General features: G+C 46.6%; 4 protein-coding genes across 4 annotated transcripts; 2 read left to right on the forward strand and 2 right to left on the reverse strand.

Moving 5' to 3' along the window:
- Positions 1–36: 36 nt before the first annotated feature.
- cul4b (cullin 4B) lies at positions 37–9,587 on the reverse strand. Its single transcript, XM_084469679.1, has 20 exons — positions 8,879–9,587; positions 8,595–8,710; positions 8,380–8,484; positions 8,181–8,249; positions 7,998–8,071; positions 7,651–7,813; positions 6,372–6,461; positions 5,943–6,025; positions 5,772–5,839; positions 5,320–5,438; positions 4,031–4,223; positions 3,837–3,941; positions 3,129–3,239; positions 2,956–3,041; positions 2,702–2,794; positions 2,497–2,610; positions 2,284–2,389; positions 1,885–2,057; positions 1,612–1,764; positions 37–1,299 (listed from the first exon to the last, which is right to left on the reverse strand). The coding sequence occupies exons 1-20, from the start codon at positions 9,297–9,299 to the stop codon at positions 1,204–1,206; spliced, it is 2,538 nt and encodes an 845-aa protein (XP_084325805.1). The 5' UTR covers positions 9,300–9,587; the 3' UTR covers positions 37–1,203.
- A 1,625-nt stretch (positions 9,588–11,212) lies between these two features.
- ccng1 (cyclin G1) lies at positions 11,213–15,439 on the forward strand. Its single transcript, XM_084469691.1, has 6 exons — positions 11,213–11,398; positions 12,450–12,713; positions 12,974–13,227; positions 13,569–13,647; positions 14,036–14,146; positions 14,463–15,439. Exons 2-6 carry the CDS (start codon positions 12,450–12,452, stop codon positions 14,652–14,654), a joined length of 900 nt encoding a protein of 299 aa, XP_084325817.1. The 5' UTR covers positions 11,213–11,398; the 3' UTR covers positions 14,655–15,439.
- Positions 15,313–17,377, reverse strand: nudcd2 (NudC domain containing 2). Its single transcript, XM_084469698.1, has 4 exons — positions 16,952–17,377; positions 16,301–16,349; positions 16,065–16,216; positions 15,313–15,805 (listed from the first exon to the last, which is right to left on the reverse strand). The coding sequence occupies exons 1-4, from the start codon at positions 17,138–17,140 to the stop codon at positions 15,722–15,724; spliced, it is 474 nt and encodes a 157-aa protein (XP_084325824.1). The 5' UTR covers positions 17,141–17,377; the 3' UTR covers positions 15,313–15,721.
- gabra6a (gamma-aminobutyric acid type A receptor subunit alpha6a) lies at positions 17,290–23,507 on the forward strand (the record flags this gene model as incomplete). The annotated part of the gene is made up of 9 exons (XM_084469062.1): positions 17,290–17,297; positions 17,945–18,042; positions 18,242–18,309; positions 18,715–18,935; positions 19,230–19,312; positions 19,400–19,543; positions 20,711–20,863; positions 21,390–21,634; positions 23,271–23,507. The coding sequence occupies 9 exons, from the start codon at positions 17,290–17,292 to the stop codon at positions 23,505–23,507; spliced, it is 1,257 nt and encodes a 418-aa protein (XP_084325188.1).
- Between the last annotated feature and the right edge of the window lie 1,002 nt (positions 23,508–24,509).

Here is a 24,509-nt window from a genome sequence, read left to right on the forward strand (position 1 = left end):
GAAGCAATACCCAACAGACTCATTTGGACACAGGGCATAAATCTGGTCAAGCATGATTTCTTAATCAATTCATCTGTTAAGACAATTGATTCACATTCATCCCACTTTTAACCCGGGCCTACAAGACACATGAAACTTGTAAAAAAAAAAAAAGATGCTCACTGGATCATGGAAAAAATAAAAAAAAATTGAAACGGCGCAACTGACGTTCTTGTGCTTAGTCATTACAACACCCTACTGGTTAACACAAAAACGTTTTAAAAAACAGGTTCCTCTCAAACACCATTTTAAAAATGTAACCGTCCATGATGTATGTACAAAAAACATGTGACCAGGGGGGGGGAAAGAAAAAGTGATGTAAATATGTGTTCAATGGAAATGCAAAGCAACATGGAGACATCGGGATAACAAAATAAGTGCTGTAATTTTGGCACATACCGCGATTCTGGCATATTTCTCAAATTTGATCCTATCCCATGAATTCTGTTTGACATAAGCATCGCTGTAGCAGTGAAACGGAGCATTGCAAATTTAAAATGTTCACAGATGCACACATTTAACACTGGAACGACTCAAACATGAAATCTGGAGATGAATGTTAATCCATTGGCCTCACATTTGACACTGACCGAGGAAACCACCCTCTTTTTCCTACTTCCAACACAGAGTACAAGTGAGCAGTGTTAGGTGTGTGTAGGTGTGTGTGTGTGTGTGTGTTTAAGTGTATATTTGTGTATACATGTGTGTGTATTTGCTGGGGATAGACAGTGAACGAAAAAAACAAAAAGTGACGTAATAAGGAGCCAAACGCATTTCACGAAACTATGAAGAGAGAAGAATCTAAGTTTGAAAATAAATATTTCTCCTCCCTCCATAAACAGAAAAGAGCAAAAAATGACCAACATCTGTTTGTCTCCTTGTCCGTGGAAGTCCCATTCTCTTACTGGCAAAAGAGGAACGCGGACAATATCCTATTTTAAACGGGCATGCGGTCCACGAGATCACCCCATCCCTGACAAGCCCTCCTGGGGAGCAGTATCCATTCACTTGTCGGTCGCTGGGTTTAAGGAGGAAAAACTGGAGCCGTCCACCCGAGCAAAAAGGACAGGAGACCGAGCATTCATGAAAGCCTTCGGCCCGACTGGATGGCCCTCGTTTTCCTCCATCTCCCTTCTCCTGCTCTCGCCCTCTCGCCCTCTTCCTCTAAGCCACATAGTTGTACTGGTTGGGGTTCTCTTTGTCGCGCTCCATATAGTCTCGGTCAATGAGAGACTCTATTCTTTTCTTCAGGTCAGCAGGCTGGAGGTCGGAGAGATGGGAAAAGAGGAAGGGGGGGGGGGGGATAACGATGCAGTCAACAATAATGCCGTGTTTAAGTTCAGCAGAGCCTCTTCCGTTGGCATGTTCAACATAGCTGCGATGGCACATTACAACAGGGTCTGACAGGACACATTGTGCTCCAACAAGACTAACCTAATGGCTCATTAGGAAACTGCCATTTGGCACGAGCACCTAAATTGCATTAAAACTATTGGCCCGCTGCTCACATATTAAACCCTAGTAATGTATCCAATGGAAAAAAGATACAGGGTTGTGGCGGAGAGTTCTTACCTTCACTGGAAACTTGAGCTGGTTGTACACCTCGGACACCAGCAGATTGTGGGTCAGGGTCTTGCGCATCTTCATGATCCTAACGATGGCGGCATCGATCTGGTACTGACGATCCTGGTAGACCCTTTCAGTGGTGCTAGCTTGCTCCTCCACCTAAGGGAAGGGGTGGGTGGGGGGGGGGGCACACACAGAAACCATGACGATCTCAGTTCAACACGATGGGTGACGACGACCAGAATCAGAGTGTCTGCCCCCCCTGGGCCAGGGCTGTACCGTTTCTTTCATCTGGATCTGGTTGATCTTGATCCTGAAGAGTTTGTGTTTGAAGTCGTCGTTGCACGAGAACTTGTCTCCATCCTCGATGTCTTTGCTCTTCGGGACCTTGGTGAGGACCCGGGCTTTGCCGCATGCTAGCGACTGCAGAGTCCGCCGCAGCTCGCTGTCCTCTATAACGTCCAACACACACACACACACACACACACACACACACACACACACACACACACACACACACACACACACACACACACACACACACACACACACACACACACACACACACACACACACACACACACACACACACACGTTCTTAGGACCAAGGCACAGTGAATAACAGGGCCAGGTTGCTAAATGCTTTTCGAATCCTGTGTGTGCGATTGAACAACAAACCTATTCCTGTTGCCAATTTGATCTCGTCCAGAGAGAACTCCTCCCCTTCGTTAAACATCAGCAGCACCAGCGTTTGGAACAGAGACACCTGCAGCTCCTTCCTGCCCTGTGGTGTCGTAGACAAGAGATCATCATGTTTGAAACCTGGGGCTTCAACAGGTGCTCATCAGGACACACAGGAAAAGTGGAAACGACTAGAAAGCATTAGCATACCTCCTTGAATTCCGCCCTCAAGACACAATGTCCTAGTGTTGATTGCCACTGTAGCTTCCTCCCGCTGTGTTTGCCGAGGTAGAAGGTCTTAAAGATCTCCTGCAGCCGCACCATCTGACCATTTGATAAACACACGTGTCGTAAGTCACACCGGTGTCTGGTTCATGTGCGAGGGGAATGACCTCCATGTCCACTGGACACTGACCTCTGCAGGCAGGTGCACCTCCATGGGGACGTACGTCGGCCAGTAGCCCATGGTGAGGATGTTCACGGTCAGCTCAATGTTGCCTGGGATGTTCTGCCACTTGCAAGGAGGGTTAGACCGTTACGACGGTAGAGTCAACCAACAGTGTGTCCCTATGTTAAAGACTTCCACGGAATGGTGCGCTCTGATGCGTGCACAATTAAATGTACAATGTGAAACAAACGAGGGGAACCCTAGCTCGAAATGAGTATCACCTGTTTGAACTGCATCATGATGTCCTTGGACAGCTCCATGTCCTTGAACATGCCCTCCAGCTTACTGGTGAAAGCCGCTCCGCATTCTTAACATAAATGATTGGTTGGTTGATCATTGCATCATCAGAAATGGGTTTGTGTAAACTAGATCCAGAGAGAATAAGAACACAAACCATGTTTGAGCTTCGACAGCATGGACTTCTCAGCATCGACCGAAGCGCTTTTCCCCACCAGCAGCCTCTTGGCCAGATCCTTCTTGTAAAAGGCCTCAAAGACATCTTTACCTAAAAGAGGATTCACAGATATTAATACAAAGTATTTGACCGTTCACATCACTGCAAAAAATATATTTTAGTGAGTCAGTGTACCCCCCCCCGTTTCAGCTTGAATTCAAACACTATTGGCCCTATCCCATTAACCATGCCCAGTCATAGCGTGCTGCACTGATTTGCTTTTTCACCACCAGTTTAAACGCGTTAATGTTCCACACCGCACGCAAGATCATCTCCGAGGTCAGGCCAGAGCGAGCCCGGCCACCTTCAAGCGGGCTGCGGTGACGTCAGCCCTGCTTGCTTCCCCATGGTTACAAATCCCACACAAACATTTGAGTACCTTCTTATACGCGTTGCGTATGAGCGTTATAAGAAGTGATGTTCAATATGCAATGCCCGTCACACCATGGCGTCTATTATACTATATTATACTATACTAACTATACAGGAATCTTATTTTTGTAACAGTAAATGAAACTTTTTTGTACATAAATACAACAAAGCTTACTATGTTGATAATCATAAGAGACACATTACACAGTTAAGTAAAATAATAATAAGGTTTTTGGTTCACTACCCCTTTAACAAATATTGAGAATAAATCCATACCATAAATGAACCTAAAGATGATCATGATCTTGTCCAGCATCTTCTCCAGCTCTTCATCCGTTGCCTCCTTGTTTCCTGCCCTGAGCTTTGAGTCAACATGCTTTGCTATGTAGAGAGGTAAACAAAGGAAGGTTGGATTAGGTCTGATTAGGTTTGGATCAAAAAGTGTCAGCAGGAAGAGGCTGTTCTATTACCGATGAGTTCAGCGGGCTTGTTGGGCCGTTTGTTGATGAACGTTTCAAATGCCTCTTTCATGGCGTTGACAAACTTCTCGTTCTTCATGAAGCAGATGTCAATGATGTGGTCCACTTTGTCTTTGAAGTCCAGCAACTCCTGAACCATCGTCTTGTCCTTCTCGGGGTTGATAACAATCGTGCTTCCAAAGACCTGAGGGGAGAAACCATTAGGCCAGCAGGTCGTGCCTCACCAGCAACAGTTGCTAGACCTATCTATCTAGATAAGCCAAAGCCAAGACGATCATGAGCACAAAATTTAAAATAACAGCGATTTCCAATCATTGAACATGAATGTACAATAGCCGTCTAATCAGATGATTTAATGAAACAAAGATTGCCTCAGGATAAGGAACTTTAAAAAGAAAAAAGAAAAAAATCGCATACTAAATCGCAATCACAATATTGGTCAGAAGTCACAATTAGATTATTTCCCCCAATCGTTCAGCCCTACTCAGGAATTGAAATCTTCTGCTGAACAACGAACAAAAGATATCTCTTGAAAGTTGTTCTCAGACTCATCTTGAAGTTGTTTTGGAGACATCTCTGCAATAGCACTTCATTACTGCAAAATGCTGCGACTTTAAGCTGACTTCTAAAGTGAGGCTGCATCCTATAATCAAAATTGGCGTTACTACAAAAAGTGATTCTAAAAATTCATTGCACAAGAAATCAGAAGAGACATACTTTTGAAACGTTTGTTTTGGCTTTTCTTTCAATAGTAATAATAATTTCTGACCGTTTGTTGACACGGTCAGAAACAACAAGAAGGTTCAAACTACTGTGTATTCCATCTGTTCCTGGTTGGTAATGCAGGGCCTACCTTAATGTACAGCCTACCTTAACGTACAGCCTTCCTTAACGCACAGCCTACCATAACATGCAGCCCACCTTAATGTACTGCCTACCTTAACGTACAGCCCACCTTAACGCACAGCCTACCATAACATGCAGCCCACCTTAATGTACTGCCTACCTTAACGTACAGCCCACCTTATTGTACTGCCTACCTTAACGTACATCCATACCTTAATGCACAGCCCACCTTAACGTACAGCCTACCTTAACGTACAGCCTACCATAACATGCAGCCCACCTTAATGTACTGCCCACCATAACGTACATCCATACCTTAATGCACAGCCTACCTTAATGTCCAGCTAACCTTAACATGCAGCCTACCTTAATTTACAGCTCACCTTAACGTACAGCCCACCTTAACGTACAGCCCACCTTAACACCCAGCCCACCTTAATGTACTCTATCCACTGCTGCAGGAGGACCTGGACACCACCGCGCACGCGGCTGAAGAGCTGGTACAGGAGGGACAGATCCTCGATCCGGTTCTCGTCCAGCAGGTGGGTCAAGCCTGAGGGTTTAAGCAACAAGGACTCAAGGACCGTGGCCATGCCAGTGCACCGCCATCCACTGGAAACCTGGGAGCTTGGATCGGCGTCCGTGCCAAGCGTTTCACGATTGAGTATGTTGTATGCCACTGTTTACAGTATAAAAGGCAATAAAGACAGCAGATACCCAAAACTAAAATATTCAATACAGTTATAATTACTTTATTTATTTTTTTATATGGTAGCCTTTAAAAAGTAGTTGTATCAATCACCTAAAAAAAAAAGTCATAAAAGATACCAAAAGGTAACCAATACCTTCAATAAACAATAATCAGTCAATGCATAACGGGACGTACCTTTCTGAAGCGTCGCAGTGAGGTGTTCCCCTAGCAGCTGCTTCTCTACAGTAGCAATAAGTGGTTTTCTAAAAAGAACACCAAAAAAATTGTCATTAAATCAGCCATTGACTGGAAATGTGCAGCTAATCAAAAAGTGTGCCATTCATTTCCCAGCGTCCCCCCACTCACTGTGTGCTCTGGTCCAGATAGGTGATGACCCTGTCTGCCTCCTCCTCCAACCGCTTGTTGACGTGGTACAGATACTCTGGCACCTAATAATAGAAGAAGCCTGTTACGACCGGACTGGCTTAAGCAACGCCAAATAGTGAGACGAGAAAGGCAAATGTTCAGAAATAAGTGTGTGATCACACTTCACAAATGCCCAAACTATTCTATTATCTTAAGTGTGTGTGTGTGTGTGTGTGTGTGTGTGTGTGTGTGTGTGTGTGTGTGTGTGTGTGTGTGTGTGTGTGTGTGTGTGTGTGTGTGTGTGTGTGTGTGTGTGTGTGTGTGTGTGTGTGTGTGTGTGTGTTTCCCCCCCCCCCCTTTCTTCAACATAAGGCCCCATGCCGCAGTCAGAGTTGAGTCGAGGCTGGGCACACGAGACTCATAAATCACCTCTCTCTCCTGCATCAGCCGCTGCCCCTCTGCAGCATATAGACGATTAGTTTCCTCCAGGAACCGCTGCTCAAAGGAGTCCTGATAAATCTGTCAGGGTTGGCAAAAAACAAGGCGGCCATTAGAGCTATTCTTCAATGGGATGTCGACGGTTCATCAGAATAACGGTCGGTGCAGGTGCTGATCTCAAATGCCGCGGCTGTCAACCTACCGGTCGCTCCCATTCGTCACGGAAACAACAGGGGGCAAAAAGAGGCCTTTCACCTGAGCTTACGTTTAGCAAACACATGTTAATTAGATAGAGGACAGGTGTACAGGGGCTGGGATGTAACAGTCCAAACCATTTAATAATAGTCTCTTATTAATCCACAAGTGCACCACAGAAAAATAAAAAAAGTATTTTTGGATGGGTTGGTTTCAAGATGAGGTAAGAATTCTAGAAAAGTTGCCAATAAGCAATCTAGAAAAGATGCCAATGGAATTGCGAAAATTCCAAGTAGGGTGGACCTTTTAATTGCAGACGGTGTTTCCCTCTCATAGTTAGTCCAGTGTTGCATTAATTGCTAGAAATAAGCTCCATCAGAGCTGCCACAGAAACTACATTGGCAGGTCTCATTACCAGATTTAGCTTGGTCAATTTACAAAACATGTAGTGAACAAAGGAAACTCTATAACGAGGAGCTAGCTAGCTACGGTATAAAGAAACATGTGGCCATGAGATGGAGGCAGGGTATCTGCAGGTTTCAGCAAGTCAAATTTAAGACTTTTTAAGACCTTTTTTAATACCACCTTGAATTAAATTTAAGACCTAAAGCACGCGATGGTGGGGGGGGATCCCGCTGTATTACAACCCAAGCATAGCATGTGTGTCACTCAATGAGACTCATTCAAGTTGACTTTTTGTCTGTTTATCGAACATAAAGTGATACTCAGTGCTCTCTGGTTCAAAAGCTGTGAGTACAAGTGCAGTTTAACTGCGTGTTTCCGACCAAGTATCTAGCAAGAAAGAAGCCTCTCTACGTGTCCTTCCCGAAAAGACACGCGAGAAAAATAAAAAAATAAATAGTCCTGCCCCGACAAATTTAAGACCTTGAGTTACAGTATTTAAGACCAGCATATGACGATGATTTTTAACGAATTTAAGACTTTTTAAGGCCTTAAATTTAGAAACATGAATTTAAGACTTTTTAAGACTTTTTAAGGATGCGCAGACACCCTGGACGGAGGGTGCCGGGGTTAGGGTTAGGGTTAGGGTTAGGGTTAGTAGGAGAAGGGTTACCTGCAGGTCAGAGAGCATGCTCAGAAGGCTCCTCAGCAGGCTGCGGTCGATGGCCTCGCCGCTGCGCTCTCTCTCGATGAGCAGCAGGATGCCGTCGATGGTCTTGCTCTGGACCTTCAGGTCGCTGATGATGTAGAACCTGAAGAGCTCCAGGCCCATGTCCCTGAGACACACACACACACACACACACACACACACACACACACACACACACACACACACAGACACACAGACACACAGACACAGACACACACACACAGACACACACACACAGGTCAGCGGCTCGCTCTGGAGAATGAACGCCCTGCTGTAGTCGTGTGAACTGGGAGGAATAAATAAAGACTCACCAGATTGAAGGAAGCATTGAGTTTTGTAAAACGTACGTGCGGTCCAAGAACAAGAATATACTCCTGATCATGATCTGTTGAAAAAGAAAAACACAATATTTTAATAATGTTAATTATATTAACTTATGGTTATATTATTAGAGCAACACTAATAGTGCCTTTATTTATTCAGGAATCCCATACCATTTGTCTACAGTGATCTTGCCAACACTTGTCAATTTTCTTCAGAAAGAGCACACTATCCAACGCATCTGTAAGAATATGGGTTAAGGTAATACAACAGATCAGTGTGAGCGATATCTGTAATCTCTGATCTCAATTCAAAACACTAATGCGTGACTTTAACAGCAGACTCGCGAGAGTGAAAACAGGGGAAAGGATATTCTCGGAATTGGCTGATCTGTGCTTTGATGTGGTCCTCACACACAGCCCTAAGCTGCTTGTAGAGTTTTGCAGATATCTTGTGGGAGCAGAGGTTCTCAACAGCCTTGGAAAGGGTGATTGAAAACACATATCTGTGGCATATCCAGACAGGTGCACATTTCCACAGCCCACAAGGAACATTTGTTGGATTATCCAGCCTTGCAGCCATCCTACCTGGTAGAGCTCCTCTAGATTGTATTTGATGGAAGTGCTGTTTTGAATGGCCTCTACTGCCTCCTTCAACTTCTGCCAGGTCTCGTGTGTGTAATTCTCGGGCAGCTTTGGCTTATCTGTGTGCAAAAAAAAAAAAAGGGCCAATATACTGAGACACAACATTCTTAAAAGGGTTGACCACTAAAGATTCAGGCCACCCCTACTGAGCGCAGTGTTATTGTATTACAGGCAAATTGAACCACGAATCAGTCTACTCATCAGTCTTCCACAAACACAAAGCCTACCTTTGAAGTTCTTGATGACTAGTTTCTTCGCGGCTCCAGGTTTACTGTTGGAGAACGTGTTGGATCCTGCGGTCTTGGTCAGTCCGTTGGCGTGGTGTCCCACACCGCCGGGCAGGAACACACTCTTGCTCTTATTGGAGCATGAAGCAGCTTCCTCAGTCATCTTCACATCCAGTCCGATGAAATCCACAGAGTCCTCGAACCGCAACTTCTTCTGGATGTGTTGCGAAGTGGGAGAATTCAGGGATTTGGGAGACGAAGAAATGGAATCAATCAAGTCTTCCCTCTCGGCTCCACTGTTTATTCTCCTCTTCTTCGAAGACGTGATGCTGCTGTCGTGTTTGACATCAGAAGCTGCTGGTCTAGCCTCCTGGGTCGGCCTGGGTGGAGGATTAGGGGAAGGTAAACCTGTTGGAAACATGAAAAAATGGAATACAAATTCTAATAGCCAGTCTTCTTGTGAACCTCAGGTCAGGCCGGGGAGGATATCCGTGTCCGACAACGTCAGCCTAGTGGGATGTTGAGATGAACGTCCAGTATGTGCCCAAGTATAAAAAATGCATTAAATCTCAAACTCAACAGTCCCACTTGAACCACTCTCTCGTTCTTGTTATTGCTGGCAGAAAAAAAGATGGTCGGCTACTGCTTCCTCTTTCGGTCCCTTGTCTCCCCACGCTGTGGTGCCTCTAGGTGTTAATTAGACCACTAAACCAGCAATAACTCCCTCAGATAGCCAGATCAACACACGCTGTGTGCAACATGTATGAAACGCTGTGTTTTTGATAACAGAATATATCCAATCGCTACTGCAACACCGTGACCCCACCGGAAGTAATTGGTGCAGACTTTTTTTTTTGTTGCACGAATCGCAATGGACCTTTTAGATGTTGTCCAGAGGCCCACTAGATGGCGCCATGCCGGTGTCAGTTCACAACGTTACAGCCTTCTATCCTTTGTTATAATAAATTAATATAATCAAGAGGGGTTGTGTTATAATCACAGATACACGTATCCTTCTTAAACGAAAGGTAGAATTTAGCAAATTGAATAACGCAGCAGTGCGACCCTGCGGTCAGATTCGCTACTCGGTTGTCAAGCCGGCCGCCCCTAGCCCAGATTAGGCGTGCGCTCGTATTCTATAAATTATGGTAAATGCATTGAAAGGGCAAAAGCACTTTGGTCCATACGTTCTGACAGTGTCTGGAATATTGGCTGATATATTTGAGATCAGAACAACTCTGACTGTACACTTACCTATAAACAAGCATTTTGACTGTTTTTTTTTATTGTTTAGTTAAAGTCCCATGTTATAACGTTAAAATGACTATGTCTGACACTGTAAAAACAAATCGCTCCATAAGTTCGCACAGTGGCTGATATATTTGAGATCAGGTAAGGATAACTCTTGACTACACACTTCCCCAAATCAAGCACTTGTCTCGCTTTAGAGAATTTCAAAATTAAAGTCCCACATTTTTACGTCACAATGACAAGTCAGAAACTTGCTGTGAAAACGCATTGCTCCACAAGCTCTGACAGTGGCTGATATATTTGAGATCAGGCCACTCTGACTTTGTTGATATACTGTATATATATATATTTTTTTTTAATTATTATTTTTTTAAATTAATTAATTTATTTTTATTTTATTTTATTTTTTTACTGTACAACGTTGAATTTTAACGTCGGAATTATCTATCTATCTTTATTTGGGGTGAGTTGTCCCGGTCTCAAATATATCTGGCATTGTCAGAAAGTGTTTTTACCGCCCGTTTCAGATACAATGACTCAGTAAAAATGCTTAATTTCGGGTTATTGTGTGGGCACTGCAGGTTCTGTCTATAATATACCCACCTTAACCTTGTTAACACCTTATTTTGAAAGCCGGACGTCGTAGTCACATGTAGAAAGTCGCTCACTCGCCCTATCTGCGCGTGTATTTTATCCTTTACGGTAAATTGCATTGCAATGGACCAATGCATTTACCGCAAAGGATGGAATACGCGCGCACTCCAAACGTAGGGACGGCTTGCTTGCGTGCATGATCACTTTAGCTGCGAGTGACGGCTAGCCTGACCACTGAGCGGCGAGTGACGGCTAGACTGACGGCAGGTTCAACCAGTGGCGGACGCCATGGATACATGTAGTAGCTCGTCCACAGCCGACCATCGTCGACTTGAGCCCGCCTCTATGTTGAAAAAGGGGCGGGCCGAACGTCCCACTTAGCCAATGGCGCTTGAGAACGAATGTCGTCATGTGAAACCAACCAATCGGGTGGCTTTGTGCGCGGCCACGGGGCTGGTCTTAGGTGGCCTCGACTCGATAAGAGCCCCCTTTTCCCCACTGCCTTATACACCAAGGGTAGGGGGTGTGCAAGGCGCTGTCCAATACATGCTTAAGACTCCTTATTGAGATAATATACTGACGCTTTATTGTTTAGTTTCACCTCTACGTGAATCTTCTTTTCCACCGTTGCATTTTTTCTTTTCATCCGTAAACCACAGCCATCTACTGAGAAAGGTAAGCCGATCCTCCGCCCTCCTCTCCCGGCGTAACTATTAACACTAATACCGTGAGATGATAGACGTAACCTCACAGCGGTTATCTTGTGTATACTGAGCAAAGACATTTATTGTATTGACTTACAAGGTCTTGGATGTATTGATCACCAATATTGCTGGTCCGGTGTGTTTCACAACTACGTTTTTGGTGCGATTACACAAGGCAAAAGTTGTCGTCTTAAGGTTTATTATAGTGCTAGAATCCCTTATAACATCTCCGTTTTACATTTAAATGACTGGTCGAGATTATCCCGGTGCCGTGGGACCGGGGATGACCCAATTAAAAGGAGTTTTGAGAGCCGGTTCGAGAGTCGGTCCTAGGGTTGGGACATGCCCCGACATGTTGAGCACCGGGCCCTGGTCCCTGCCGAGCGGCAGGCCCCGGTCCGTGACGCACAAGGCCCGGCCTGACCTGACCTGGCCCTAGTAAACCTAATCTAATCGGCATTATCTGTTGAAGTTGATTCTAATTTAATATTAAAGATTATGACACTGTCGATACCAGGGGTTATACGATAACGCTGGAGCTGAATCAAATCCCCTGGCTAGTGTCCGGGCTCCACCCCTTTCGAGGCCGGTTCAGTCCAGTTCTGATGACAGCGGCCGGGAGACTCTTGGGATGGGTTACATATTTGGGATGTGTTACATATTTGGTCCTATCACATGATATTTACAGGACTTTTTAGTTTTTTTTTTTTTTTACTGTTTACATTAATTCGTATCCGTTTTTTATATTGAATTGGTTGTATCTGGAATTCCTCTGTCATACTAGTACGTCATGGAAATGGGAAGTGTCAACATGACTATTCCCTTTTTTTTTTTGTTTGTTCATGGATCGTAAGGTGTGGGTCATTAATTACATCTATCCTCTTTAAACAAGAATGTATGTCCTTAAACGTGTTGGGCAAGGGGCCTACAATGTACAGACTTGCATATATATATATATATATTATAATGTATTCAACATTTGAATTCTATTCACGTCCTTCCACATCTTTCCGTCTCGTCAGATGATCGACACAGTCACAGGATCCGGGCCAGCGCCCTTTGCAGTCCAGCTGAAGGCTCTCCTGGACAGGGAGGCCCGCTACCAGCCCAAGCTGAGCGGGCTGCGGCTCATGGAGGGGGCCAGTGACAACGGCCTCAGGATGACCGCCCGACTACGGGAGTTTGAAGTGAAGGACCTCCTCTCCCTGACCAGGTTCTTTGGGTTCTGCTCGGAGACCTTCTCCCTGGCCGTCAGCCTGCTGGATCGCTTCCTGTCTGTCATGAAGGTAAAGGACACGCAGCCCCCCCCCCCCCCCCCCCACCACGCTGTGGCATTTAGGCAATTACACTTAGTCACTTTGCTCCATAAGTTGAGACGGTGGCTGATATATTTGAGATCAGGACTCTGCACTTCCGCCAAATCAAGCATTTTTTACTATCTCACTTTAGAGCACTTTAGAGCATTTAAGTCCCACATTTTTTTTTTTTTCAAAAACCATGGTGGTTCTAAAGTTCTAACGCTGGTCGCCCTTGTCCCCTGACGCAGATCCAGCCCAAGCACCTGTCCTGCGTGGGCCTCTGCTGCTTCTACATCGCCGTCAAGTCCTCGGAGGAGGAGAGGAACGTGCCGCTGCCCAACGACCTCATCCGCATCACCCAGAACCGCTTCACGGTGTCGGACATGATGCGGATGGAGAGGATCGTCATGGAGAAGCTGTACTGGAAGGTGAAGGCGCCCACGTCCCTGCACTTCCTCCGCCTCCTCCACGGCCAGGTCCAGTCACAGCTCAGCACTGACGGGTGAGGACGCGTGGTCACGGGGAGCGCCGTCTCGGGCACGTGCAATCGTAGAACTTCTGCTGTCTTTGTTGTGAATGGGGTTAACCCAGCAAGTGTACGGGCCTGGCACTTTGCACTCTTCACACACTATTCTAGGAACGTCCTGACTGTACACGGCGATGTATTGTTTCTCCTTCTGAAAATGTACTTGTCAGTGTATTGTATTGTTCATTATGTGATTTTTAAAAGCACCCAATTTGGTGCGTTTTAAATCACAAAATTAACAATTGGTTAGCTATGCTGCCCACTATAGTTAGTGCTTTCCTGACATGTTGGCTGACCAAATGGATGTTGTTCAACAGAAAGAAGATCCTCAGCCTGGACAGACTGGAGGCCCAGCTCAAAGCGTGTCACTGCTCCTTTGTCTTCTCTAAAATAAAGGTACAGTAGTTTTCCCTATCGCTTCTTGTATTCAAAGTGTCAGAGTGTTGGCTTTGGAATATGTTAGCATAATTTGACAAACCCCGGTTTGTTCAGAACTGGAAACACGCTCTGGACGCTCAGATAGGGTTTATCACACCTGGTATAAAAATAGGCCTCAACGTGTCTCTGCAGTGAGTCAGCCATTTTGCTTCCTTGCTCAATATGCAAATACACGGCAAATACCATCTGATGTCTCTGCTCCAATGTGAATCTCCAGGCAATGTTTTTTTAATTAAATATTTGTCTGGTTATTGACTCCAAATTGAAAATATGTGGGCACGTATTCCACTGTAAAAATTAAATGTATTTAATGGAGACTAAAATCCTCTTTGAATCCTTTCTGCAGCCGTCTCTGCTGGCTCTGGCCCTGTTGCGTCTTGAGGCCGAAGAGCAACACGATCAACAACATGTGGAGGACATAGCAGCGGCTCTGCAGAGTCTTCAGCAACAACTGAATGTGAGTAAACAGTATCAGTTTACCCGTGGCCAGCGGGTTGTGGCCCAGAGTTGTTTACTCGCTCTGGGTGGGCCTCTTTGCTCTGTTGGAGCCCCGGACCATTGTAATGCCCCTTACTGGAACAAGGGATTCATTGTTGATCACGAATGATGCAGAAGAAAACTAAGTTGAGCATCAGGGGCGCTTATCTTCTACTGGGATGAGGACGTGAAATGTGATCAACATTTTTAAACATTACTGTGCTGATGGGTGTCAACAGTGTTATTGACTTTGTTACTATAATGTGTTCTGTTTGTCCCTTTTTCCTCTTCTGCAGATCAGAGATGGCGACCTGGTTTGTGTGAGGGAGCTGGCTGGGAAGTGCCTGGCCGAATATGCCACAACCAAGTGCTCCAAGCCAAACAGCCAGAGGCTCCGTTGGATCATCTCCGGGAGAACGCAGCGGCAGCTGAAGCCCAGCTACTACAAGATCGCTCATCTCCCCACCATACCGGAGACCGTATGCTGAGAGCCAGGAGGCCGTGGTGGGCGACCTACTAATTGGGACTCATAACAAAAAGAAAACGGTTGAAATATTACCCGTAACCTGGTCGCTCACCCTCCCGCTTTCCCTTACAGAACTTCATTATTGATGATGCAGTTCTTTAAGGGAAACTATTTCTGTTTTTGTAAAGCAACGACTTGATGTGAAATTCATTAATCACCATCTAGTGAGGTTTTTCTTTGCGGATTTGAAACGCTTACACAAGTGTACAGTATGTTGTTTGAATCTGTGCTGAGATACTTGGTTATTCTCGGGAACAGGTTGCTGGTTTTTAAGCAATAAAGTATAGAACCGCCTAGGTCCTCAGTCCACCATGTGGAAGAGGAGGGAGAAGGGTTTTGTGAAACTAAAAAACGAAACCAAGAAATCAGGCCCAAAACCCTTAACTCCCACCCTAGGTTGCTCGGCTGTCCTCAATGCACACTCCTACCCAAGGTGAATGAAACTTTTAATTTTGTTTTGAAACTGAGCTCGTTGGGGTTTCCCCCTAAGTGACGCTAGGTATGACCCTAGCATGTATGGCGGCCATCTAATCGAGGGCCTTGCTCTTTAAGATGAGACCTTATCCTTATATCAATGGTTACAGATGTAATTAATTTGGAACAAAATTAAAGTTAAGACATTATTTGAATGGATTTTAATTAGTGGAGAGGTGGAGAGAAACTTTTGGATTTGATTATCGCACTAAAATAGTTCATCTGGATGACCCATGTACTTGGACCTTTCAATAAAAAACGTATTGAAAAGCATTTTGTTGTATAGTATGGACTTCTGTGACACAAACCTACCAAGTCATTTACAATTCCTGTATTTGCTTCCAGCATGTGTCGATGCTTATTTAAACAATGAATTACACATTGTAAACACATCCATATAAAAAGGCAGCGTGTGAAGGCGGTTAATGGACTTCTTCCATGATCGCCTGGGTTGATTATCTTGTATTAATGGGAAATGCAGGTAACATTGTCCATGTTCTGCCTTGCCACGTCTGCAGTGGTATCCAACCACTTCAGTCTTCAACGCCTTCACGGTTACTTCTGCAAGTTGGAGAAGTCGGGGCCACCGCCAGCAAAGTTCCCAGAAATCTCAGCACCACTGAAGTCAAATCCAGGGTTCTGCCGCAACAGGAGTGAAATAACACGCAGCCTTACATTTTATATTCAGTTACCACTCAAACCCCAACAAGATATTTTGGTATTATAGTGCATTACAATTAAGTTTCATTGCTAAGACATAATTTAAGGGTGTCATTTACTATTAATGTGAACGTAATCATTAACTACCACATGTTGGATAGCTATATCTAACTGCGTAGATATCCGTACCCCCTGTGCTAAGACTTGGTGTAGTCTCACTGGGATCAGTGCCACTGACCTCTCTGTGGAACCTCTCCAGGGTTAGCTTCCTCTGCATCTGGTCCTGGACCCAGGCGTCGGCACAGTACTCCCCCTCCAACAGGGACGGCCAGCAGTTCCCAGCCGCCCGGTTGGTCTTCATCAGGACGATACGAACCAGGGCCTTATCCTCTGTGGGAGAAGAAGGGGCAGGTGATGAGTGGAGGGCTGGTGGACGTTTAATGGAGAAGGAAGGAAGGCCGGAGCTTCACCTACCTAACGTCCACGTCGACTCATCGGAAACGGTGCTGTCGTAAAACCTTCCCTTGGAGTCAGAGAGAACAAAGATATTATTTTACAAAAAACCCTCTACTGCCCCAGATTTCCTGTTATTTAGCTTGTCCAACTGCAATTATTTTCACAATATACAATTGTGCCTTTTTGGTAACCCACAAACAAATGACGGAACTGTCCCATTGTCAATCTTGACCATAAAGGAACATACTATGAAGCCGTTAATTTGTAGATATGTGTTTTTTTTCAGTCTACAAAAGAGTCATTAAGCTGTTGTTAATGTTGTTAATGGTATATGTTGTTGAGAGGGTCTCAGCCAAGCATGTTTTTATTGTTCATATTTCCCCTCTCCTTTATCTTGCACCGTCTAGTCAACAGCGCGGCCTATAATATTTAGTAATGATAATAAATGAAGTCATGACCGATGCCAGGACTTCAGGGACACAATGTCGGTTAAGTTGCAGTGATCCTTTCCAGAAACGTTGTGGGTTGTGTGGCAATGCATTAACTGCTGCATGCGTGTCTGTGCTTTGTGAAACACTGCCCATTTAAAAAACGTTCAATGAAATGTTGAATACGATCCAGAAACAGAAACAAACGACGTATGCATCTTAATCTTTCAGAAACCCTTACCTTGATGATCTCCTTTCCTTGGACATGCAGTTCAACTTGTCTTGAGCCCAGAGTGCATTTCACCTCCTTGCCAGAGGTCCCCCGGGGGACGTTCACTTCGATGAAGACCTCTTCCATGGTCTGGTACCACGACCCCCAGGGGGTCGGGCAGGGGACCACACCACTCCTCTCCTCGAAGTGGACCGACATGCTGAATGATGCTCAGCCCCAGACCCTCTCTGCCAGATCCCTCTGAATGGGCAGACAGCTAACTTAATAGTTCACTAAAACCTCAGAGGATATGACTGCACGTAAGTTCAAAATGAAAGTAGAAATGACACACCTATTTCGATTTCGTCATGGTGTGGTGACGCAGCATGATAGGGTCAGCATGATAAGAGTAGAAGAGCCTTCTCATCGCAGGTTGGGGTTTATCATCGGACTCATCATGCCGCTGGTCTGACTCTTCTTCGTCCAGGTTCTTTCTGGGTGTCCGTGAGGCGGCGGCCCTGCAGCGCCCCCTGCTGGGGAAACACTGTAGTGGTGACTGAGGAGACGTCTGCACTTGCATAAACATTGTTTAGATACAATGTTTAAAACGTTAAAGATTGGAGCTGTTGTACTAACTTAATTGTCCCGATAAAATCGCTTTGGTGTTTCTCCGGTGGGTGAATGTAGTTTTGAGTGTGAAACGTCCCCGACTGTCTAAAAAAGGAGTGGATTTACTGATCCTTTAATTAGATTAGGACAGGTCTTTCCTTCTCTTTAAAGTCATTCCGTTTGCAGACACACACGCAGTCTGCTGTTGCCACCTTCCTCGTGTTGGTTTTTTTAATTGGAAAATAGAGGTTAAGAAAGTTAACTAACAGAACAGTTTCAGAATGACTTTGTTCATTCTGGTTACTTTTATTTGGTGGGCAAAGTAAGTCAACTGCATTTCTCAACATAGGTCTACTTGAGTCCAACACTGCCTACCTTGTTGATCTACGTGATAACACATTTGTCTCATCTCAGTACAGGTCATGTTCATGGAAACGATTCAGCCAACATCACTCGCATCCTGGACAGACTGCTGGACGGCTACGACAACAGACTGCGCCCTGGGTCTGGGGGTAGATACCCTTCATATATCTGTCTAACAATTGTAATATGTTTATGTCTGTTTGAGGCTGAATTGAATGACAATATGCAGATGCGTTGCCTAAACATTGAAATCAATCAGATAGACAAGAAATGTTGTGTAGGCCTATGCTATGTTAGTCACTATGTTCTGTGACTGTGACTGTGATTGTGAACCTTGACTCTTGACAGGGGGTATAACCGAGGTGAAGACGGACTTCTTCGTCACCAGCTTTGGACCGGTTTCAGATGTTGAAATGGTGAGGACTCTTTCTGCTGCCGTGGAAAAATTTAGGACTGTTGATGATGGGAAATGATGAGCTTCAGGGCTTACTGCCTAATGAGTTATAATCTGTTTGAACCATCCTCATAACAGCATTATCGCCGGCCTGCAGATCAATAAGACATCACAAAGCAGGATTGCTGAATGATTTTATGAAAGACTTCCTGTCGTGAATTGCTTCTACCACAACCACCACCGTCCAATGTTGACACTTTCCACTGGAATCGGTTGGCAGTTGAACTGTCAAATTCCCTTATAAGGGTGTATAAGAATACATCTGGATATGGAATTGACAAACATGTAATGCCGCAAGATAAAAGTGTTCTTAATTAATCCCAGGGGATAAATTAGATGAACTAACCACTGTTTCCTGACACTACAGGAGTTCACCATGGACATGTTTTTCCGGCAAATGTGGGTGGACGAGAGGCTGAAGTTCGAGGGCCCAACTGAAATTCTGCGTCTTAACAACCGAATGGTGGACAAGATTTGGACCCCAGACACTTTCTTCCGCAACTCCAAGAAATCCCTGGCCCACAACATGACCACCCCTAATAAAATGTTCCGCATCATGCAGAATGGAACTGTGCTCTACACCATGAAGTGAGTGCGACCTGTGTGTTGGTGTGTGTTGGTGTGTGTGTGTGTGTGTGTGTGTGTGTGTGTGTGTGTGTGTGTGTTGGTGTGTGTGTGTGTGTGTGTGTGTGAAATATAGGATTAGGTACATCTCAATAGTGTGTTGTTGTTTTTTTGCGGGGGGGGAGGTGGGGATCAGTGGTATCAATACTTACATGTGTGTATAGGATGAGTTAAAAACATAACTAATGGCTGATTCAGCTTGATTCAATCCCCATTACTCTGGCATGTATAACTTAGTGCTCATTTGGAATGCCTCAGGTTGACTGTAATCGGCGACTGTCCGATGCAGCTCATGGACTTCCCAATGGACGGCCATACCTGTCCTCTCCGGTTCGGGAGCTGTGAGTATTCCCGTTCATCCTTTCACTCCGATTCGTCCTCCTACTCCCGACGACTTAGTCTGTCCTCCTGACGCTCGCCCACTTTAGATGCCTACACCAACCGTGAAATTGTGTTCACCTGGAGGAAAGGCCTCAACAACTCTGTGGACTGTCCCAAGGAGTCCATGAGCCTGCTGCAGTACGACCTGGTGGGACAGTCGCTGTCCAGCACTGTCTTCAAGTCCAACACCGGTGAGTCCCGCTGACCTTCATGTCCCCATCACACACACGGCTCCCCCTCATCCTGAAACAGGCTGAGTGGTGCAGACTCAAAAGTGAATGAATTTGTTTAAAAAACAAATTGATGAAGTGAATTTGTGCGGAGGGGGGGGGTTGTTCCTTTTTTTAACACAGAAACAATGGTCGGCCCCGTTGTGGGCCCATCTATAGAAAACGGTGACTTGCTGAGAGAGGCACCTCAAGCAGAGACAGATAGACATGGAACAGAGAGACACACAGAATGAGAGGGAGAGAGAGATAGAGATAGAGAGAAGAGAGAGAGAGAGAGAGAGCACATGTGAACGCATGTGTTTGGCCGGGGTGTAAGTCTGCGCTCATGTGTTTTGACACGGTTCCACAGGGTGACATTGCATGCCCTCTCTCTCCTCTGCGGCGTCCCATCCCTGCTCCTGATCCTCCTCCTCCTCCTCCTGCTCGCCCTCCTCCATCCCTCCATCCCACCATTTCACAGGGTCTCTTACGCAGCCTCCCTCTCCTTTCGGCTCTCCCCCCTCCTCCGCCTGTCTCCCCCGTCTCCCCTCATCCCTCCTTTGTTTTAGATGTACTGCCTCATGTCAGTGGGCTGTTCCCTTCCTCATGGCAGCAATGCAACTGTAGATCTGCCAGCAGCCGTTTGCATTTCAAGGGCAGTCAAGGGCACATGTTGTGTGTTGCCTCTCTCTCTCTCTCTCTCTCTCTCTCTCTCTCTCTCTCTCTCTCTCTCTCTCTCTCTCTCTCTCTCTCTCTCTCTCTCTCTCTCTCTCTCTCTCTCCCCCCATCCCCCCATCTCTCTCTCTCTCTCTCTCTCTCTCTCTCTCTCTCTCTCTCTCCCCCCATCCCCCCATCTCTCTCTCTCTCTCTCTCTCTCTCTCTCTCTCTCTCTCTCTCTCTCTCTCTCCCCCCCCATCTCCCCCATCCCCCCATCTCTCTCTCTTTCTCTCTCTCTCTCTCTCCCTCTCTCTCTCTTTCTCTCTCTCTCTCCCCATCCCCCCATCTCTCTCTCTCTCTCTCTCTCTCTCTCTCTCTCTCTCTCCCTCCCTCCCTCTCCCCCCATCCCCCCATCTCTCTCTCCCTCTCTCTCTCTCTGTCAGTTGTCTGTCTCTCTCTCTCTCCGGGTGAGCCAGGCTGTTTGTCTTTCAGGTCACTACTCGGTGCAGGTGGTCCACTTCCTGCTCCAGAGGAAGCTGGGCTACTACCTGATCCAGACCTACGTCCCCCTCATCATGGTGGTGGTGCTGTCGCAGGTGTCCTTCTGGATCAACAAGGAGTCTGTTCCCGCCCGCACCGTCGCCGGTACCCCAACACTAAACCCCTCCCCTCTGCTGTCGCCGTACCTCCCCCTGTCGCCTTCTCCTGAACCTGACATTTAATTATACACCCAAATCAAATGAAGGAATGGTTTTATTTTTATTATTTGTATTATTATTATTATTATTATTATTATTATTATTATTATTATTATTATTTTACAAAACATGAAAATATATTTTAATTGTATATTTATTATTATTATTATTATTAGTATTATTAATTTACAAAACATGAATATATATTTATATTTTATATTTATTATTATTATTATTGTTATTATTATTATTTTACAAAACATGAACATATATTTTAATTGTATATTTATTATTATTATTATTATTATTATTATTATTATTATTAATTTACAAAACATGAACATATATTTTGATTGTATATTTATTATTATTATTGTTATTATTATTATTATTATTATTATTATTATTATTATTCATAATAAAACGACACCTTGTCTCCTATGCGGCGGTCTCTCCTCCTCCCGATGGCTCAGGCATCACCACCGTCCTCACCATGACCACGCTGAGCATCAGCGCCCGCCAGTCGCTGCCCAAGGTGGCCTACGCCACCGCCATGGACTGGTTCATCGCCGTCTGCTTCGCCTTCGTGGCCTCGGCGCTCATCGAGTTCGCGGCGGTGAACTACTTGGCCACGCTGCAGGCGCACCGTCTGAAGAAGCAGAAGGCCAAGCTGCGCGAGCTGGACATGATCGCAGAGGAGGACGAGGACCAGGCTCTGGTGAGCGGCGGGCGGCGGGCGGAGGGCGGAGGGCGGCGGGCGGAGGGCGGAGGGCGGCGGGCGGAGGGCGGAGGGCGGCGGGCGGAGGGCGGCGGGCGGCGGGCGGAGGGCGGAGGGCGGAGGGCGGCGGGCGGAGGGCGGAGGGCGGCGGGCGGCGGGCGGAGGGCGGAGGGCGGAGGGCGGCGGGCGGCGGGCGGCGGGCGGAGGGCGGAGGGCGGAGGGCGGAGGGCGGAGGGCGGAGGGCGGAGGGCGGAGGGCGGCGGGCGGAGGGCGGAGGGCGGCGGGCAGGGGGCAGAGGGCGGAGGGCGGAGGGCGGAGGGCAGAGGGCGGAGGGCGGAGGGCGGAGGGCAGGGGGCGGAGGGCAGAGGGCGGAGGGCGGCGGGCGGAGGGCGGAGGGCGGCGGGCAGCGTAGACACCGGAGATACTGGAGACGATGTGGATTATGTAGGTGATGTAGATGCTGGAGATGCTGAAGATGATGTCTATTAAATAGATGCTGTAGATACTGTGGATGATGTAGATGATGTAGATGATGTAGATGATGTAGATACTGGAGATACCGGAGACGATGTGGATTATGTAGGTGATGTAGGTGATGTAGGTACTGTGTATCATGTAGATGATGTAGATGCTGGAGATACTGGAGATGCTGAAGATGATGATGTCTATTAAATAGATGCTGTAGATACTGTGGATGATGTAGATACTGTGGATGATGTAGATGCTGAAGATGCTGCTGATACCGTAAGAAACAGCCTTTTCAGTTGTCATCCCTTCTTGGGGACTTGGTGAGTCGACCTCATCACCTCGTGGTGAGTGTTTTTTGGTGAGGGTATCACTTCAGAAAACTTCAAAAACCCTTCAGAATTCATATGGGGCTAGAAAACAGTGGAGGTGGTGTCAGTAGGCACCCTTTGATTGTGTGCAGAATGTGTTTTGCGCCAACATGTTATTGTATTTGAAAATTAGAGGTTAAGAAAGTGAACTCAAAAGTTTCAGGACCACTCCCTTCGTTTTTCGTTTCTTTTATTTGGTGGGATGGGTAAAACAGTTTTTTTTCAATTGGTCAGAGATCCAAGTGAACTGTTAACAAGATCAAATAGCAAAGTTCCCTTTCACACATTCATACATAGCTTCTCTCTCTCCCTCACTCTTGCTATTTATGTTCTATTTCTATTTAAATACACCCCCCCATTCCCCATGATAAAAAGTTTCAGTGTGGTCTTCACAGATGACGGTTTTCTTGTTATGCAAATACCGCACGCTGCTGTGAGGGTGTCAGGCTGGGATCTGCCTCACGCGAGCCCCTCGCCGTTTGAACGCTTTATAAATAGCCCTGGTGTGAACACAGCACACAACAGCACAGCACTCCACGCTACATCTCCACACTTTTCATAAGGACCCCGCTACCCGCTGTCCAACACTCACCTCGTTCCCACGGGTCTCCCACAAGGCCCCGACGCTATCTACACCTGCGGCGGTGTATACATTGTGTCAGAGTGCAGCGGGGTGTAGAATCCACCCCCCACTGATGTACAGAGATGCATGTCAGTACTCACCGCGGGGGAGTGATTAGTGAGACGGCGCCTGTAGCTGGACGGTTAATTGAACAGGGAGTCTATTTTGTCCCCCCCAGCCGGACGGCTTCCACCGGGGGACCCTGAAGAGGAGGAACCACTCCATGGCCCCCAGCGAGGGCAACGTGCCCATCTTCCTCCAGCAGGGCTCGGCGGTGCCGGCCAACCCCCAGCTGGCCGGGACCAGCCCCATCGACCGGTACTCCCGCATCCTGTTCCCCCTCACCTTCGCCCTCTTCAACATCGTCTACTGGTCCATGTACCTGTCCAAGGACACCATGGAGAAGCCCAGGTGAGGCCTGGCTGTTTGTCACCACCTGTCCAGACCTGTGAGGCGTTCAGCAGGCCGTGTTTTTTATCGCAGAGGACTCGGTGGCGGGTCCGTGACGGTAAGGCGCTGAGGGCGTCTCGCTCAAGGACGCCTACTAGTGTGCACATCGGGGGAACTTGGAACTTTCCACGCAGGGAGTCAGACATCAGAAACACGACCGTGCCTTGTATAAGGCACACGCTCAGACAATGTATGCTCGGAAAAAAAACAACGCTGCCCCGTCGAAAAAAGAAGCCGTCTTTGTGTAGTTCAACACTTTACCTTTAACGGTTTTACCGCCCTCTACATAAAGTGACAAAGAATGCAGAAAAAGCGTTTTAAGAATGCAAAGCAAACGTTGCAACACCCCCCAGGAGCGAGCGATGTGAGGTGGTGTTGTAGCTGCATCGCACGCGCAGCGTGTTGGCTGTCAACGTCATAGATGTACCATGGAGGAGTGGGGGTGCCCAGGGCTTCATTCCGATAGAGAAATAGCAATAAAGCGCTCTCCTCTTCGGTCAGGGTGACCCGAGGGCTGGAGAAACCAGACAGCAGATCATGAGGACTCCAATCCTCCACACGGGGGGGGGGGGGGGGAGAGAGAGGAGCACAGGAACCACACCGCTGGTTATGTTGAACAGGAGCCACGTAAAACACAAGCGTTCAATCTCCTTCTGATAACTGAGCCACTTACAGAGCAGAGAGAGAGAGAGAGAGAGAGAGAGAGAGGGGGGGGGGGGGGGAGAGAGAGAGGGGGGAGAGAGAGAGGGAGAGAGAGAGAGGGGAGAGAGAGAGAGGAGAGAGAGAGAGAGAGAGAGAGAGAGATGGAGATGGAGAGGGAGTGAAAAATAGGGAGAGGTAGAAAGAGAAAGAGGGAGAGAGAAAAAGAGGGAGAGAGAGGTAGGGGAGAGAGGGAAAGAGGGAGAGAATGGAAGAGAGAGAGAGAATGAAGGAGAAAGAGGGAGATTGAGAGAGAGAGAGAGAGCGG

The sequence above is a fragment of the Micromesistius poutassou genome (genome assembly GCF_964030765.1).
Source record: "Micromesistius poutassou genome assembly, chromosome: 6".
NCBI lineage: Eukaryota > Metazoa > Chordata > Actinopteri > Gadiformes > Gadidae > Micromesistius > Micromesistius poutassou.

Excerpts from the sequence above, each read along its gene's own strand:
- cul4b (XM_084469679.1), bottom strand. The coding sequence starts at position 9,299 with ATGTTTCCAACAGGTTTACCTTCCCCTAATCCTCCACCCAGGCCGACC. Across the intron at positions 8,072-8,180 it reads AAGATCACTGTAGACAAATG|ATCATGATCAGGAGTATATT; the intron begins GTATGGGATTCC and ends CTTTTTCAACAG. Across the intron at positions 2,611-2,701 it reads AGGTGCACCTGCCTGCAGAG|ATGGTGCGGCTGCAGGAGAT; the intron begins GTCAGTGTCCAG and ends TCAAATGGTCAG.
- ccng1 (XM_084469691.1), top strand. The coding sequence starts at position 12,450 with ATGATCGACACAGTCACAGGATCCGGGCCAGCGCCCTTTGCAGTCCAG. Across the intron at positions 13,228-13,568 it reads TCACAGCTCAGCACTGACGG|AAAGAAGATCCTCAGCCTGG; the intron begins GTGAGGACGCGT and ends GTTGTTCAACAG. Across the intron at positions 13,648-14,035 it reads TTGTCTTCTCTAAAATAAAG|CCGTCTCTGCTGGCTCTGGC; the intron begins GTACAGTAGTTT and ends TCCTTTCTGCAG.
- nudcd2 (XM_084469698.1), bottom strand. The coding sequence starts at position 17,140 with ATGTCGGTCCACTTCGAGGAGAGGAGTGGTGTGGTCCCCTGCCCGACC. Across the intron at positions 16,350-16,951 it reads AAGGAAAGGAGATCATCAAG|GGAAGGTTTTACGACAGCAC; the intron begins GTAAGGGTTTCT and ends TCTGACTCCAAG. Across the intron at positions 15,806-16,064 it reads TGGAGAGGTTCCACAGAGAG|AACCCTGGATTTGACTTCAG; the intron begins GTCAGTGGCACT and ends CTGTTGCGGCAG.